The sequence below is a fragment of the Carassius auratus genome, unplaced genomic scaffold (assembly GCF_003368295.1).
Source record: "Carassius auratus strain Wakin unplaced genomic scaffold, ASM336829v1 scaf_tig00033856, whole genome shotgun sequence".
Classification (NCBI taxonomy): Eukaryota; Metazoa; Chordata; class Actinopteri; order Cypriniformes; family Cyprinidae; genus Carassius; species Carassius auratus.
This window is the reverse complement of record NW_020526107.1, coordinates 267,912-283,887: the sequence shown is the minus strand read 5'-3', so window position 1 is coordinate 283,887 and position 15,976 is coordinate 267,912. Positions and strand designations below refer to the sequence as shown.

The following is a 15,976-nucleotide window of genomic DNA, read 5'->3' as shown; positions in this document are numbered from 1 at the left end:
AAAGCAGTGTTGATATTCTGCCCTTTGTGATTCCACATCAGTTCATCAGTCGTGCCTGTGACACTAGGAAGGGCAAAATCAATCCGGATGTGACGGGAATGTGGCTCATCAAGGTCCCCTACACTCATGTAAATATTTACTGAGTGCCATTTCCTCAGCAGTCTGTCATTGTTGGAAAAAGAGGAAAGTTGCATTCTTAAATCACAAGACTGAGAGCTAGCGATGACTCTGCAAGGCAGATATGTTCTGGTCATGTACTAAATTGAGACAAATTTGGTCTTAAGTATTTGAAATTTGAAACTCATTTAACAAAACTCAAGCATTTAATTTAAGAATTCAGCCTAACACAATAATGGCTTGGTTTGGAGTTATAGATGACGAAATTCGTCGGCAGCGCTGCATAAGATTTGTTCGAGAATGCCTCCAAATGAGTGCATTTTTGGATGTGAGGGAAAGTTTACCGTGTTCAGCTTCCCCAAGGACCCAACATTACTGAACAGTGGATGCAGTTTGTTTTTCCGGGGCAGCAACGGAGTGTAACAAGTGCGCTTATGTGTTCTGGTCATTTGAGTGACGAATGTTTTATAAACAAGGCCCAGGTCGACGCTGGATTTGCACATCGTTTGCTTAAAGACCCTATTCATGTAAATCAGCAAATTTGTTGGAAATCAGCACATAAGTGAATATATGTTAATGGAAAGAACACGAAACATCAGTATAGCTCCGCTCATGGCACGCCTCCAGGAGCTCGGCTTCTTCCGGAAAGAATCGGAAAGATGTATTTACTACTCTAAAGGTACTCAAGATTAACATGAGATTAGGTGAAACGGTGTATGTTATGTCCCATTTAAAAACAAAGGAGTATTGGACGGGTAAGACACAAACTTTGATTCATAAGATTCAAACCTCTTGTACATTTAGTGCCAAACATTACAAAATAAAAGACACACATCTGAACATTTTGTCCTCCCCCAGAGATCCTCTTTTTAATGCATTGTATGAGATCTGTTACTGAGTTCATCTACTGCTTACAGAACTATCCAGAACAACAGTGAAAGAAGAACACTGCTTCAATACTGAGTATGTGTGAGGGTTTGTGTGCAGTATTCATGTGAGCCCTGCTGAACGGAATAACATTGCTGTAGTTATGAATACTCCTTAAATAGATAATTCATCTTAATCAAAAAACTTATTTCAAACAGCAGTAGCATGCAAATCTCTGGTGATCTAAGTTGATCTGTTCAGCAGGGTGTGAGTGTGTGTTACAATAAGAGTGACCAAGGTCACATGAAGATGCTCGCAGGTTTTGTCATAGCTGCTGCTCGTTTCTAAGGAATATGTCTTGCAGCACTGTACTTTCAGACACTTTATTCTGTAGAAAAGCCGCAAATGCCAGACTGAGCGCTCCTCTTTAAGTGCCACTAAAGCTGATACCGTCCATTCAGAGTGAAACGGTTCTTAAAAATCACACTAAAATGAATGTTCTCAATATGTAATGTGAAATAAATCACTGTTTCTATGAGCTATAGCTGTCTAGTTCTTTCAGACAAGTGTTGTGAAATAAATAACAGTATGAGGGTTGTACAGTATGTGAAGAACCAGACATGACAGTTTGAATGATTTAGTATGATTTAGTAGCCCCAAAAAAGTATTTAACACTTAAGATTAAATGTATATATGAAGCAATTTATTCTTCATAACCAGAAAGAATCCACTTTTTTTAATCTACATTTTTAACAGTATATCTATTTTTATTAATATTATTATGAAAACTGACAGTGTTCTCCTCAATGTGCTATATTTACTTCAGATAAATCTTACTTTATAATACTTGGTTGCAAATTCAAAGACAATCATACTTGTCTGTATAAAACCATCTGTAAAAAGGGCACTAGAGAGTGTCACTTTGTAGAGAATATGCATTAATCATAGCATTTTGTTTTACACTAGGAAACATAACAAGTGTCATCCAACCTGAAATGTGATTCTCTAATAAACAATACTTTGGCATGTGTCCATCAACTCAAAAACATCTTCACTGAAGTCATTATACCTAAGACTGGAAAAAATATGAGAAAATTAATATGTTATCACATGAAGAACATCATATTGCACTCAAGTGCAATTAAATGTAAAATATATTTAGCTTTAGTTCAAATGTCAAAACATAATAGAAAATGTACTGCAAAAGTTAGCACATTTACCACATTGAAAATACAGTTTTTAGTTAATAAAATATATTTTGGACAATATAAATGTATTTCCACTGAAAATAAAAAATGCAAAAAATATATATTATATTTTTTTTAGATATTTATATAAATATATTTTAACTTGTATGATATTAATGTATATTTGGCCATTAAAATACATTTAAAAACTATGAAAACATTTAAAATACATTTATAAATAAGTTTACAAATAAAATATATTTAATTAATATAAAATATAACATTTATGGACTGAACTTACTTTAGTTCGGTCATTAGAGGACGGTCAAGCATTAATTTGACCAATCGTGGTACGGAGGAGTCCGTCATTTTGTTGTTCTTTAGAATGAGAGTTGATAAAGTGCTGCTGGCAGCAATAGATTCACATAACTCCTCGACGCAAGCGTCTGTGAGCGACAGCATCTCCAGACTGCAGAAACAAGACGAGACAGGTAAGATTCAACCATCAGGTGCACTTCAATTTGTTTCAGTCAATCACGTGTGAGGACTTTACTCACTCCAGGTGCTGTAGTTTGCAGTGTTTGTGTCTCAGCGCCTCCCAAATGTGTTTGGCTCCAGTATCGCCAACATCGTTCAGCCCAACCGAGAGACTGACGAGCTTTGACACGCCAGACGTCAAAATACTCCCCAGTGCTCGAAACACCTCCTCGGTCAGCTCACATCTACTCATCCTACACCACAACACACACACACACTGCTTAGATTTCACATAATCAACTACCAGGAACTACCAAACACAGAACCTTGTGTCAGATCGAGTGTGAGACACTGAATCCTAAGGGACAAGTCAGTGAAATAATACACATATGGGGCCACCCAATCCTAGTCATCCCACATTTTAGAGTATTTTCTACTGATCCAAGCAAGGAAAAACAATATTGACCAATAATATCATAATCTAACATGCCTCAACTCTGCCCGCCCCACATGATCAACATAAAGGTGTTTAAACAGCTCATTTGCATACATACTCCAGTATCTCCAGTGAGCATTTAGGAGTCATCAGCGCTTCACATATCTGCATCGCTCCTGATTGGCCGAGATCATTTACGGACAGATCCAGCTCAGTCAGACGGCAGTTTTCTGATCGGAGGGCAGCTGCTAGAGAAGAGCAGCAGGAGCCAGTCAGCTCACAGCTAGACACACTGTAATTATATCAGAAATACATCAAAAACACACATGATCAGTCATACAAAACCCATATCTTATCAGTATTACAATAAAGAGATGGCTATTAGTAGATTCAAATAAGGGCAGTTTACCTCTCGGATTTTGTAGACAACTGCAACCATCTCGAACTTATTTAATTTAGTCGTGTTTTGAAAGCAATTAAAAGTTTTATTCAGCAAGGATGCATTAAATTGATTCAAAAGTGACAGTAAAGACATTTATAATGTCACAAAAGATTTCTTTTCATCGAATACTTGTGGTTTCCGCAACAATATTAAGCAACACAACTGTCTTCAACATTAATACTAATAAAAAATGTTTTTGAGCAGCAAATCAGTATATCAGAGTGATTTCTGAACAATCATGTGACACTGAAGACTGGAGGAATGGTGCTGAAAATTCAGCTTTGATCACAGGACTAAATTATATTTAAAAATATATATTCAAATAGAAAACTGTTGATAGATATTTGCTTTCCGAGGTGATTTTCAGGCACATGTGTTGGCCACCTAAACAGAGTATGTGTGTCTTACTTCAATGTGTTGAGGCGGCCTTTCTGTAACACTTGTGAGATCAGCTCCATCCCATCATCCATCACTTCGTTCCGGCTCAGGCATAGCTTCCTCAGATCTGAAAAGCCGCTGTTCAGAGCTGAAGACAGCGCAGGCATGGATGCCGCGGTCAGTGAGCATAGATCCAGACTGTAGAATACAACACAACAGCAGTTAACATACCACACGGCTTTCCTTTCTGTTTCCAAAAAGACTGACTGATATATGAATAGTGCAAGTATACTTGATTTCCTGTAGTCTGCAGTTTTCCAGGGCACTGCTGAGGTGAATAAGGCCTTGATCCTCCAGATTATTCCCAAACAGATTGAGCACATGTAGCCGCGAGCCTCCAGAGAGCATCTGAGCCAGAGCTTCACAATCAGCTGTAGTCAATGAGCATCCACACAAGCTGAACAAAGTCATGACATACTTCAGGCAAGTGTTCGAGCAAAAGCAAGCACTCATACGTCCTTTATTTCCTTTGCCATGGTTTAATACATTTTGATTTTGTTTACCTACTCTTTTCATACTTGCTGACTGAAAAGTAAATAGCATGCAAGCACTGTGTATAATAGACCAACAGTGGCTTGCAAGAAAGCGGGATCTATAACGAACAGTACATATAATGTATGAGGACTGTAGAGAGCGAGTTAATAGAAAAACAAAGCCAAAACCTGGACATTTTTGACAATTTAGAAATCTCAGACCAGGACATGTTTGGGAAAAAGAGGAAGTATGGTCACCTTTAAAAGTAAATTTCATCCAGTGTATAAAAAAGTACATTACTGTGGCTCAGCTACATAAGAGAGACAGAGCTTTGAGTCTCATTCCCAATATTATGCTCTCCTGTCTAATAAAGGCACATACATAAAAAAATACTCTTACTTGACCGACTCCAGCGTGGAGTGCCTGAGTGCATCACAGAGGGTTTTGACTGACTCTTTTCCTAGTTTGGAGTATGAAAGATCCAGCGTTATCGTCCGTCCCTCAGCCAGCGCTGTTGACAGGTTTGTGATGGCAGTCAAACTGAGACGACTCTGTGACAGACTGACAAAATAACCACACTGACATAAACTGTTTGTACAAAAATAACTGCATTTTTAAAATAAATTTGGTATTAGTAAGATTTTTTTTTATATTTATAGCTTTATTCATCAAGGATGCCTTAAATTGATCAAAAGCGACACTAAAGACATTTATACATGTTACAAATAGTGCTGTTTAATCAACTGCATCCAAAATAAAAGTTTTTGTTTACATAATATATGTGTGCATATGGTGTATATTATTGTATATATTATTAAGTATAAACACAAACACATGCATGCATATATTTAAGAAAAATACATTATGTTTATATATTAAATATTTTTATATGTAATATAAAATATAAGAATATAATTATATAAATGCATATACATGTAAATATTTTCAAAATATTATACATACATAACAAAAATATACACAGTACACTCACATATGTTATGTAAACAAAGACTTTTAATTAATGGCGATTAATCGTTTGATAGCACTAGTTACAACGTTTTCTATTTCAAATGAATACTGCTCGGTTTAAATTTATTTTATCAAAGAATCCTAAAAAAAGTGAGGCAGTCAGGACTCATGAGTGATTAAAGCAATAAAAGTCAAATATGCATCTATTAGTGTCACGTGCACATCTAAAATCTCAGACTCACCCAATGCTTTTCGACAGCCGTAACGCTGGTATAAGCATCTTGACCTGTTCATCTGTTAATTCTGCACTGTACAGGTTCATATGCTCCATCTCTCCCACACAACTCACTACATATGACAGCGCAGCGCAGTCAGGCTCCTGCATGGAGCTGTAACTAACATGCCTCCACTGGCTCTTACTAATGCTTTCTTTGACCAGAGATGTGTTACGTGCATGTTGCAGAAGCTGAAAAACACGAAAGTGCTTTGTTGCATCACCATCTGGCAACACCTTAGAAACATTTCCTATCAACCACTGAGAGAACATGGATATTCGGCTTTCGTCGAACTTTCCCACGGAGTCTTCTATTGGTTTACGCTGGATTGAGTCCGACAGTCCCGCTAAAAATGTGTAGTACAAATCTGAGCGATCGTCTGAGATCTCCTGCACGGATTGGTCGAGATAAAAGGACGTGGCCAATAAGAACTCATGCATCACTGGAGACAGGAAGGAGAATGTGGTATCAGGGTGAGTGACATCACCATTGATGCACAAAAAAGCTGAAAGTGTGGGGTAGTGTAGAAAAGAATAAAGGCCGCAGGATGTGACATCGCTGTAGGAGCAAACCGGATTAGTAAGTTTTCCCAAACTAGACACAAGGGCTCTGGTTTGTTCTGCATGCATCTTCTGTTTCTGCAGGAGCATGTGTGTGATAATGCTGAGCAAGTGAGTAAGAGTCTCAGGTGGGGTTTTTTTATTCTCGAACTGAGTTTTAAACACATTGCAAAGCGTCCAGCAGAAGGTCGGACGAAAACACTGCTCGTACACTCCCAGTGCCTGCTCAGATTGGTGAAAAAGTCTCTCTGCTTGGCCTCTGTCGTCAAAGAACTGCTGGAAGAACGTTCTCCTCTGGGTCTGGGAGAACCCGACCACCTCAAAACATCTCAAAGACTCGACTGGCCCTCGGGAGGTGATCAGCAATGAAGCCTCCGCCAGCAGAGATCCATGAAGTAGACTGCACAGCAAGACGGAGCTGGATGCTTCTTGTTCTACATCACTTATAAGACTAGAAGAGGACAATGGATTGCATAGAAGGTTCTGCAATCGCTCCAATCCATCAAGCACAAGAAGCAGAGACTGAGGCCTCTGTAGAGCGCCGGCGAGAGTCTCTGTGGAAATGTGAGAGTGTATGCAGCCCAACATGTTCTGCAAACTCTCTGCTTTCCCTCCAAGAGCGGCCAGCTCCAAAACCGGCACACGCATGACGAGGGCGTAATGTTGCAGGCGTGCACCCGTCGTCCAATCCCAAATGACCTTTTCTACCGCTGTAGTCTTACCCATTCCAACTCCGCCATAAAGAAGCAGCCTACGGCCTTCAGAACCAGGAGAAAACTCTTGAGATATGACATCCTCTAAAGCTTCCAGACCTCCTCTCTTAGCCCTTGCGCAGTCGCCCTCATACGCACACACTGAGAGGGCCGTGTAGTGACCTTTCTGGATCACCTCTCCCACAGGCTGACCTCCCAAAAGAGAACTGGGCAGAGTTGAGTTCAGAACAGAGTTTCTCAAAGTCTCCTTATGCGTTTGCTGCACATCTGTGGAAAAAAGAAATGATAAGAATTATTGAAGTACTTCATTACATAACGTCTATCTATCTATCTATCTATCTATCTATCTATCTATCTATCTACCTACCTATCTAACTATCTATCTATCTATCTATCTATCTATCTGTATATTCTGAAATTATTCTGAATTCAGGTAGCAAACAGGTTGTATATAAAAATGGAATTCAAATTTGACTATAAAAAATACATATATATATATATATATATATATATATATATATATATATATATATATATATATATATATATAGTACTGACCAAAAGTTTGGACACAGCTTCTCATTCAAAGAGTTTTCTTTATTAATATATACTATAAAAATTGTAGATTCACACTGAAGGCATCAAGGGCTATTTGAGCAAGAAGGAGAGTGATGGGGTGCTGCTCCAGATGACCTGGCCTCCACAGTCACCGGACCTGAACCCAATCCAGATGGTTTAGGGGTGAGCTGGACCGCAGACAGAAGGCAAAAGGGCCAACAAGTGCTAAGCATCTCTCGGGAAACTCCTTCAAGACCGTTGGAAGACCATTTCAGGTGACTACCTCTTGAAGCTCATCAAGAGAATGCCAAGAGTGTGCAAAGCAGTAATCAAAGCAAAAGGTGGCTACTTTGAAGAACCTACAATATGACACACTTTCAGTTGTTTCACACTTTTTTGTTATGTATATAATTCCACATGTGTTAATTCATAGTTTTGATGCCTTCAGCGTGAATATACAATTTTCATAGTCATGAAAATAAAGAAAACTCTTTGAATGAGAAGGTGTGTCCAAACTTTTGGTCCGTACTGTATATATAAATACACACACACACACACGCACACGCACACTCTCTCTCTCTCTCTCTCACACACACACAGGTGAAAAAGTCCCCCTGCTTGGCCTCTCTCTCTCTCTCTCTCTATATATAGCTTGACAAAAAGCTTGTTTTCTTGTTTCGAAAAAAAGTTTTAAAATCCTAAAGTTAAGGTTTATAGCCATATAAACAGACAGACAGACAAATAGACAGATAGACACTATTCTATTAAATAGATTCTGTTAGAACTGATAAACTAATGAACTATTACGTAAGCGTATCGTGTTAAAGAACAAACAGTCAGAGCTGTTTTTGCTCACCAAATGAAATCTCGCTCCACATGGCTGCAGATCCAGAGATATTGAGAAACACTGAAGTTCACGGGCTGCAGATGAATAATGTGCTGGACGCTCGATGCTCTTTGGTCAGAGAAGAACGAGGAAGTGTCGTGTGTCTTTAATGTAATGAATTGTACTTTGCAAGACCCCGCTATGATAATGACTCCGGGCCGAACAATTTCATGCTACAAAATGACAGGCTGTACTTTTTACACACATACAGTATCACAAATATGCACGAAAACGATTCCGTTTGAATGTGTTTAGAATACCAACGCGGAAGCAAAGAGAAGTTATTTAAACAGCGCCATCTAGGGCCAGTTTACATCATAACATTTAGTGAAGTTCATGTTAAACGCAGTCCAAAGCGACTTAACATCGCGCTCATATTTCATCAGTTCATTCTCTGGGAATCGAACCTATGACATTGGCGTTGCTAGCTCCATGCTCTAGTTTGAGCTACAGGATTAATACATATTTAACCATTTTCAATTACTTTGTTGGGTTGGATTTGGAGTTGATTAACTATACCAGTGGTTTTCAACCTGTGGGCCTGATGTATTGCAGGTGGGCCACCAATTCCTATTAAAAGAAATAATGTTGTTCATATATTTAAAAATATCTAGGTCATAAAATAATAACATTTCATATATATATATAATTAAATTACAAAAAATAAATATTAAACTGTAACAGCTATGCTTGCACTATTCGAGCTCACTGATTGGTTTAAGAATAAACCTCCTTAGATCTTAGATATTTTTGCTGCATATGCTACAGAACTACAGCAGTTGTGCAAAGTGGTGCCAGCCCAAGTTATTTTCTGTTCCTTGCCAGTTCATTCAATAAAGACAATCTAGCTTCTGAGTTATTAACTCAACAATAGTGGGGTCAGTTCATGTTTTTGCAGTGGGCCGTGCAAACATATGTGTTTAGTTGTGTGGGCCGTGAGCTGAAAAAGGTTGGGAACCACTGATCTATACTATATATTTTCTGTTTGTTTTTTGGCTTGGATAGAAGGAGTCAGTCAGTCATTCACACAAGAAAGTGGCAAAATCCATCATGGTTGTGTATCTGTTTTGGTGAGTTGTTGTTGTTTTTGCAGTACAGCTACTTTCCTTGCAATCCTATCAGGCCTGTTTCTCTCTTTGAAGTCAAAATAACACACTTCACCCCTGTGTTACACTTAGACCGTGGCCTGGTTAAAGCTGTCCGGTCTCTAATCACAGCTCATGATGACAGGATGCTTCAGATTCTTCAGATGACACTGTGTCACACACGCTTTTGAAGCAGTCTTTCGAATTATGCACTTAAGGAACGGAACATATTAATGCCATTTTAGATTTTACAATGCATTAAACAAATAAAATAATATGTGCATTTTTATAATTCCATTTTTACATTATTTATTACACCTTAAACTTTTCTTTACTTTTAAAATAAATGTTGATCATTTCAGATTAAAAATCAGGGTCTAGACGAAAGGTAAACCAATAAAGTCTACACATAAAGGGCTTTTTTACAGAAGCAAAAATAATAATAGTAATAATTTGACCTCCAAATGAAAGACAATAACTTCAGTTAATTATAATAAAACATTGAGAACATAAAAACACCCAAAAATATTTTATTTATGAGCAGTTTGTGAAAGAAAAAACTGAATGTATCTTTCTTTTGAATGTAAGTATTATTTATTTTCTTCTTTCTGTCAATTGTTCGCTATTAATGTCTTCATTCAGCAGGGATGACATAGTGTAGACAGTCAGGTGCTTGCTTTTTCTTGGGTTTATGGGCTGGATGGATGTTTACAGTGGATTATAGTCCAAGCCTGATGGGAAGGAGATTTGTTGAGTTATTACCTGAAATCTTCATATCTACTTTTGACCACTTATTTCAGTTAATTCATCATTTATATATGATAAATATTATAAAACATTTAAATTAAAATTATTAATATATTTAAATAAAAAAGTAATATTTAAATAATAATAATAAATTAATTAATCATATACTAAAATAATAATATTAATATGTAATAAAAACAATAATACTAAAAATAATCATCTAAGATAAATACTTTATTTTAAGCTCTCTGTTAATTGTTTAAGCTTTACAGCTTCACCTGTCTTCTTCTCCTTCCAGCAGTTTCTTGTAGGTGGCGATCTCAATATCCAGAGCCAGTTTGACGTTCATCAGTTCCTGGTAGTCTCGAATATGTTTGGTCATTTTGTGTTTGGCTTTCTGCAATGCGTCCTCCAGTGATTTTATTTGTTCTTTTGCATCAAGCACCGCCTCCTCACCACAACGCTCCGCCTCTTTGATTTGCTCCTCAACACTCTCACGCTGTAATGATGTCAGAAAATTAAAACTGTGGTAAAGCTGTTAACATTCATTTACAGCCCTGGGCTTTAAAGATCCCATTTGTGATAGTATAGAAAGTTATCAGTGCAATTACTGCGGATGCTCATGGTTGCCCTGGTGTTCAACAGCAGACACAAACAGTTAATAAACAGATGTTGAATGTTATCTTACCTGTGGTTTTGCTGAGATGATCTCTTTTTGCAGTCGTGTTATCTGCCTTTTCAAATCAGCGATTGCACCTTTATTGTCTTTCAGCTCAGTGTTGCACTGGTCAGCTTGTGATGAGATCAAGTCAAACTGTGAGGAAAAACACAGGTATATGCACAATTATGACATTTACTATATATATATATTTTTTTTTTTTTTTTTTTTGGCTGAAGGGTTCTGTGATGACAAATTCTTTTTTAAAAATAAAAATATTAAATGGAATATTTGTATAAAAATTACAGGAAAAAAAACTTTTAAAATGGTTTTAAATGAATTATGCCATGTCACAAACCAGGGGTTTTCAAGCTGGGGTCTAGGAGGTTTGTGGAAAGGTTTGAAGAAAAGCAGTGCAGAAAAAAAATAAAATAAAAAAATAATAATAATACATTTAAGATTCAATTAAATACAGAAATATTTTCTCATAATAAATAAATAAATGACAGTACATCTAAATAGTTTTAGACATTTTTCAGGTTATAAATTTAGTCTTTATACATGAAAATATATAACTGCCTTTTACATTTTAGACGGCAACCCTTGCACAAGGATTATTTGGAAGTCCATGGCATTGAAAAACACTTGACACTTCCTGTCAGCTACTCAGAAATGAATCCACCCATATATATAACATGCTATTTGGTTTCAAAAGTCTAAAATCTTTGATTACTTAATAACATGAGAACCTGCAGGAAATAACAAATGAGTCCTCAAGATCCCAATTGTTCTTCACAGAGATTAAGTGAAGGGAAGTGCTTAAGGTTTGGGATATATATCTTGAGAAAAGGCCTCTATGCTCTCAAGTTTCTCCTTTAGTGTTTCTGAAGAGATCTTGGCATTTTCTCAATAATTCAGAGATGTGATCCTCACCTTGTTTTTGTACCAGACCTCAGCTTCCTTTCGGCTGTGTGCTGAAACCTCCTCATGCTGGCTCTTCACAGCAGCGATGATCTTCTCCATGTTCAGCTGCCTGCCGTTGTCCATCTGCACCACAACAGACATGTCCTTCACGTCAGCCTGCAGCTCACGCAGCTCCTGCAGAGAAAGAGAGGTTAAGCAAAGTCCTCCGATTCATCTCAGGACATTTCATCCATGCATGAGTTTGCAGTACCTGTTCATAGAAGCTCTTGAAAAAGAGCAGTTCATCCAGAACCGCTGCTATTTTATCTTCCAAGGCATTTTTACACAAGTATGAAGTATCCACATCCTGACAGGACAGTAACAGTATACTTGTTATATATTATCATTATTATTCATCTGATGCTATTTATCTTCTGCAACTGGATTTGTCTTACCTTCTTCAGAAAAACAAACTCATTTTCAGCTGTATTTCTGTTAGTAATCTCATCTTCATACCTGTAGAAGGAATTATATCATCTCTTGGGTAACTTCACTCAGTGCTGTTATTAAGTAAATATATTGAATAATATAATTCAATATATTTACTTAACATTTATAATAATTAACATATTAAATGAAACATATATAAGAATTAAATAAATGTATCAAATAATAATCTTAATAATAATAGTTAATTTATTGAATTAAATAGAGTTTTCATTTACTGAAAAAGAATTGAAACTATTTACATATTATGAATATATGAATATATATATATATATATATATATATATATATATATATATATATATATATATATATATATATATATAAACTTAAAAAATGCATTAGAAATGCTGCCTTGGCAACTAGCTGAAATAAAATGAGCTGAAGTACTAAAATTATTATAAATAATACATAGAAATAATAATAAAAAAATACAAAAAGCACATAAATAAATTTAAAAAAACTTAAACTAAAATGAAAATTAAAACTGAAGATATAAAAATAAAAGCGTATTCAAAATGTAATTTCTATGAATAAAAAAAAAGTGTAAAGATTTCAAAATCTCAGAATATTTCTGTTTTCTTTTTTTAATAAGTGATAAGTGACAACCAAATTACCATGGTTTTACTGGAGTAAAAAATATTAAATTGCACATCTAAACATATTATATTGTGCATTTCTTGGCATACTAGTGTCAAGTGAAGTAGATGAAAATGTGAAATTTTGGCTGAAATCAAATGGTTATCATGGTAAATGATTATAGGGAAAGTTGTTGTTTACATGATTTTACGTTTAAATCTGAAATAACATTGAATATTGACTATAAGTTTAAAAAGATTGAGACTAATATTAAGTAATACTAATGCTAGCATGATTAGCAAACTCAACACTGATGTCTAGATTTGAGACTGAAGATGCAGTGTGTGAACACGGACCTTTGTTTCTGTTCCTCAACCTGTGCGTGGACATTCCTGAGCTCGGCGTCCAGGTGTTCTCTGTCTTTGTTCACCTGCTCCAGCTGTGACCGCAGGGTAGTTATGTAGGACTTCAGCATGGGCTCCAGTTTAGACTCGGGTTTAGACTCTTTCTGTAGCAGCTGCCATTTAGTCTCTAAAAGTTTGTTCTCCTGCTCTAATTTACGGACCTGCGTGTGTTTCAAAGAACAGTTTATTGCTCAAATGTTGCTCTTATAACATAACTGAGAATTATGTTTCATTTAAGTATCAACATTGTTCCTCTTAAAATTTCTTAAGAGTAATACAATACACACAAAAGAGACAATAGTTGTCATACAGTAAGAATAAAGCTATAAGTGTGAGAACAGACTGAGAAATATTGGAGTTCATATTGAAATCTCAGATTTCTGATAGTTTCGGCCAATCTGAGCCCAGTTTGAGACATTGTTGATATTTCTACTGATACTTACGAGACACGTGTGAGATCAGAAAACATGTTTACAGATCTGCAGTGTTTAAAATAATAACAATAGTGTAATGCTCTCAATTGATAGAGCATTGCGTTAACAAGTGCAAGGTTTGGGGTTCGATTCCCCGGGAAAACATGATGTTGGATAAAAGCGTCTGTTAAATGCATAAATTTAATTTAATTTAATTTAATTTAATTTAATTTAATTTAATTTAATTTAATTTAATTTAATTTAATTTAATTTAATTTAATTTAATTTAATTTAATTTAATTTAATTTAATTTAATTTAATTTAATTTAATTTAATTTAACAATTGTAATTTTAAACAATAAAATAATTATTTCTGCCATAATAAAAATAAAAAATAAGAACAAAATCAGAACAAATAAATACATTTATATTTTTCTCTATGGTTATTTAACAGATCTGCCTGCTGAGATTAAAATAAATAAGAAAAAATTAGTACAGACAAAAAAATATTTCTCTCCTGCAGGTTGATTTACAAATTCAGCTGCTGTGATTAAAACAAAAAATAAAATAAAATAAAAATAAGTACAAATATTTTCCCCTCTCTGCTTCAGATCACACACACACACACACACACACATCGTCCCCTTGGAATTATAAGGTTCTATCTGCATTCTGAGTAGTTTTGAGATATTGAGCTTTAAAGTTTTTGTGTTCCATAGACTTCTGTAGATAGAACCTTTTTGTTTTTTCAATAAAAAATCCCAAAATGTACACAACTTAAAATAAAACATCACATAATGTAAATAAATTGTCACAGAATAAGAATATGTGAATAACTCAATTTTGACAAAAATGTCAGATAGAACCATATAATTCTAAGGGGACGACATATGTGTATATACTGTGTATATATATAGCTTGACAAAAGGCTTGTTTTCTTGTTTAGAAAAACGTTTTAAAAGCCTAAAGTTAAGGTTTATAGCCATATAAACAGAAAAAAAAGATTAGATGGATAGATTTAAAAAATACATTTAAACATGAAGCTGAGTAATGTGTTATGAGAAATGAGCAGGTGAAACAGGCAGAGAGAGGGCTCACCTTGTCGATGAAGGAGGCAAAGCGATTGTTGAGAGTTTTGATCTCTTCTTTCTCCTGGATCCGCACCGCCTGCAGGTCCGGGTCCAGCTGAAGATCCACAGGAGTTAGGAGGCTTGTGTTAACAGACACAGCCCTGATGGGGGCCGCAGCCGGTGACACGTTCCCAAACCCGAAATATGAGTTCCCCTGCCGGGGGATTTGTGCTCCGGCGCGGGGGTACGAGCCCACGGAGCGGCTGCTGAAATCATTCTTGGAGGAGCTCATGGCAGATAGACAGAGAGAGAGATGGAGAGGTGCGAAACAGAGGGATGACAGGAAGACAAGAGGTGTTTCCTGAGAACTCAGCTACTTATACACTGACAGGTGGGTGTGTATTTGTGTACAAATGAGAAAATAGCAGCATTCCTCACTCTGAAAAACCTGTTTAGTCCACCATAACTGACTGGACGAGAACTTCTGTTCACAGATCTCAGTTCTGAGATATCAGACACTTCAAGAGATCTACGTTTGATTTCCTGTTAATGATTGTCTAAAATATGTGAGAAATATACAGCGTAGGGCTGCAATTTTAGCTAAATGTGCTGTTTTGCACAGATTTCTTGCTTTTTGGTTGCATATTGTGCTATTTTTTCCTGCGTAAACAATTTATGCTTTTTGGATTTAATAGAAATACAAATAAAATTGGATGTAATTCTATACAGCTGCTTCAGTAGAATATGTTTGCGTCAATTTCTTTGGCTTCTAAACGAAATGCATCGATTATTCAAACAAATCCTCAGTTGTTGTTGTTGTTTGTTTTTAATGCACATATAAAAATGCAGGATGTTGACTTCAAAAGAGTATATTTTGCAATAGTGCAATGGATTTTTATTTATTTATTTATTTTTATGGAAGGCCAGGATGTGATTTAACCTGTTTACCTGCTGTTATGTACATAAGCAACCATTTTAAATTATTCATTTAGCTTACCGAGAATCTAACTTTTTTTTTTTTTTTGTCTGAACCATTCAAAACCCATGTTGAGTTTAATAAAAAATGAGAAATGAGTTCTCAGCACATAAGAATATTGAAATAAATATCAAAAAGTAAAGATCTGTTTACAAATTAACAAATATTTAAATATATTTTAGGTTTGTATATTTCTTTTTTTACAAAATATGAAGTTTTTCCCCTAACAAAATAA

At 35.7% G+C, this 15,976-nt stretch overlaps 2 protein-coding genes across 2 annotated transcripts; both read right to left on the bottom strand.

The window, feature by feature from the left end:
- Positions 1–862: 862 nt before the first annotated feature.
- On the bottom strand, positions 863–8,702 carry LOC113081332 (NACHT, LRR and PYD domains-containing protein 12-like). The gene is made up of 9 exons (XM_026253424.1): positions 8,370–8,702; positions 5,650–7,222; positions 4,838–4,999; positions 4,197–4,361; positions 3,935–4,102; positions 3,203–3,376; positions 2,729–2,902; positions 2,473–2,640; positions 863–2,059 (listed from the first exon to the last, which is right to left on the bottom strand). The coding sequence occupies exons 1-9, from the start codon at positions 8,389–8,391 to the stop codon at positions 1,990–1,992; spliced, it is 2,676 nt and encodes an 891-aa protein (XP_026109209.1). The 5' UTR covers positions 8,392–8,702; the 3' UTR covers positions 863–1,989.
- A 1,292-nt stretch (positions 8,703–9,994) lies between these two features.
- On the bottom strand, positions 9,995–15,265 carry LOC113081337 (keratin, type II cytoskeletal 8). The gene is made up of 8 exons (XM_026253428.1): positions 14,794–15,265; positions 13,235–13,443; positions 12,248–12,308; positions 12,064–12,159; positions 11,823–11,987; positions 10,920–11,045; positions 10,510–10,730; positions 9,995–10,215 (listed from the first exon to the last, which is right to left on the bottom strand). The coding sequence occupies exons 1-8, from the start codon at positions 15,055–15,057 to the stop codon at positions 10,203–10,205; spliced, it is 1,155 nt and encodes a 384-aa protein (XP_026109213.1). The 5' UTR covers positions 15,058–15,265; the 3' UTR covers positions 9,995–10,202.
- Between the last annotated feature and the right edge of the window lie 711 nt (positions 15,266–15,976).

Bases quoted from the DNA above. Each gene is read 5' to 3' on its own strand.
- LOC113081337 (XM_026253428.1), bottom strand. From the start codon at position 15,057: ATGAGCTCCTCCAAGAATGATTTCAGCAGCCGCTCCGTGGGCTCGTAC. The intron at 12,309-13,234 runs GTCCGTGTTCAC...TTCCTTCTACAG, and splicing joins GTTGAGGAACAGAAACAAAG to GTATGAAGATGAGATTACTA. The intron at 12,160-12,247 runs GTAAGACAAATC...CTGTCCTGTCAG, and splicing joins AGTTTGTTTTTCTGAAGAAG to GATGTGGATACTTCATACTT.
- LOC113081332 (XM_026253424.1), bottom strand. From the start codon at position 8,391: ATGTGGAGCGAGATTTCATTTG. The intron at 5,000-5,649 runs GTGAGTCTGAGA...TTATTTTGTCAG, and splicing joins CGGCTGTCGAAAAGCATTGG to TCTGTCACAGAGTCGTCTCA. The intron at 2,641-2,728 runs GTGAGTAAAGTC...TTGTTTCTGCAG, and splicing joins TGCAAACTACAGCACCTGGA to TCTGGAGATGCTGTCGCTCA.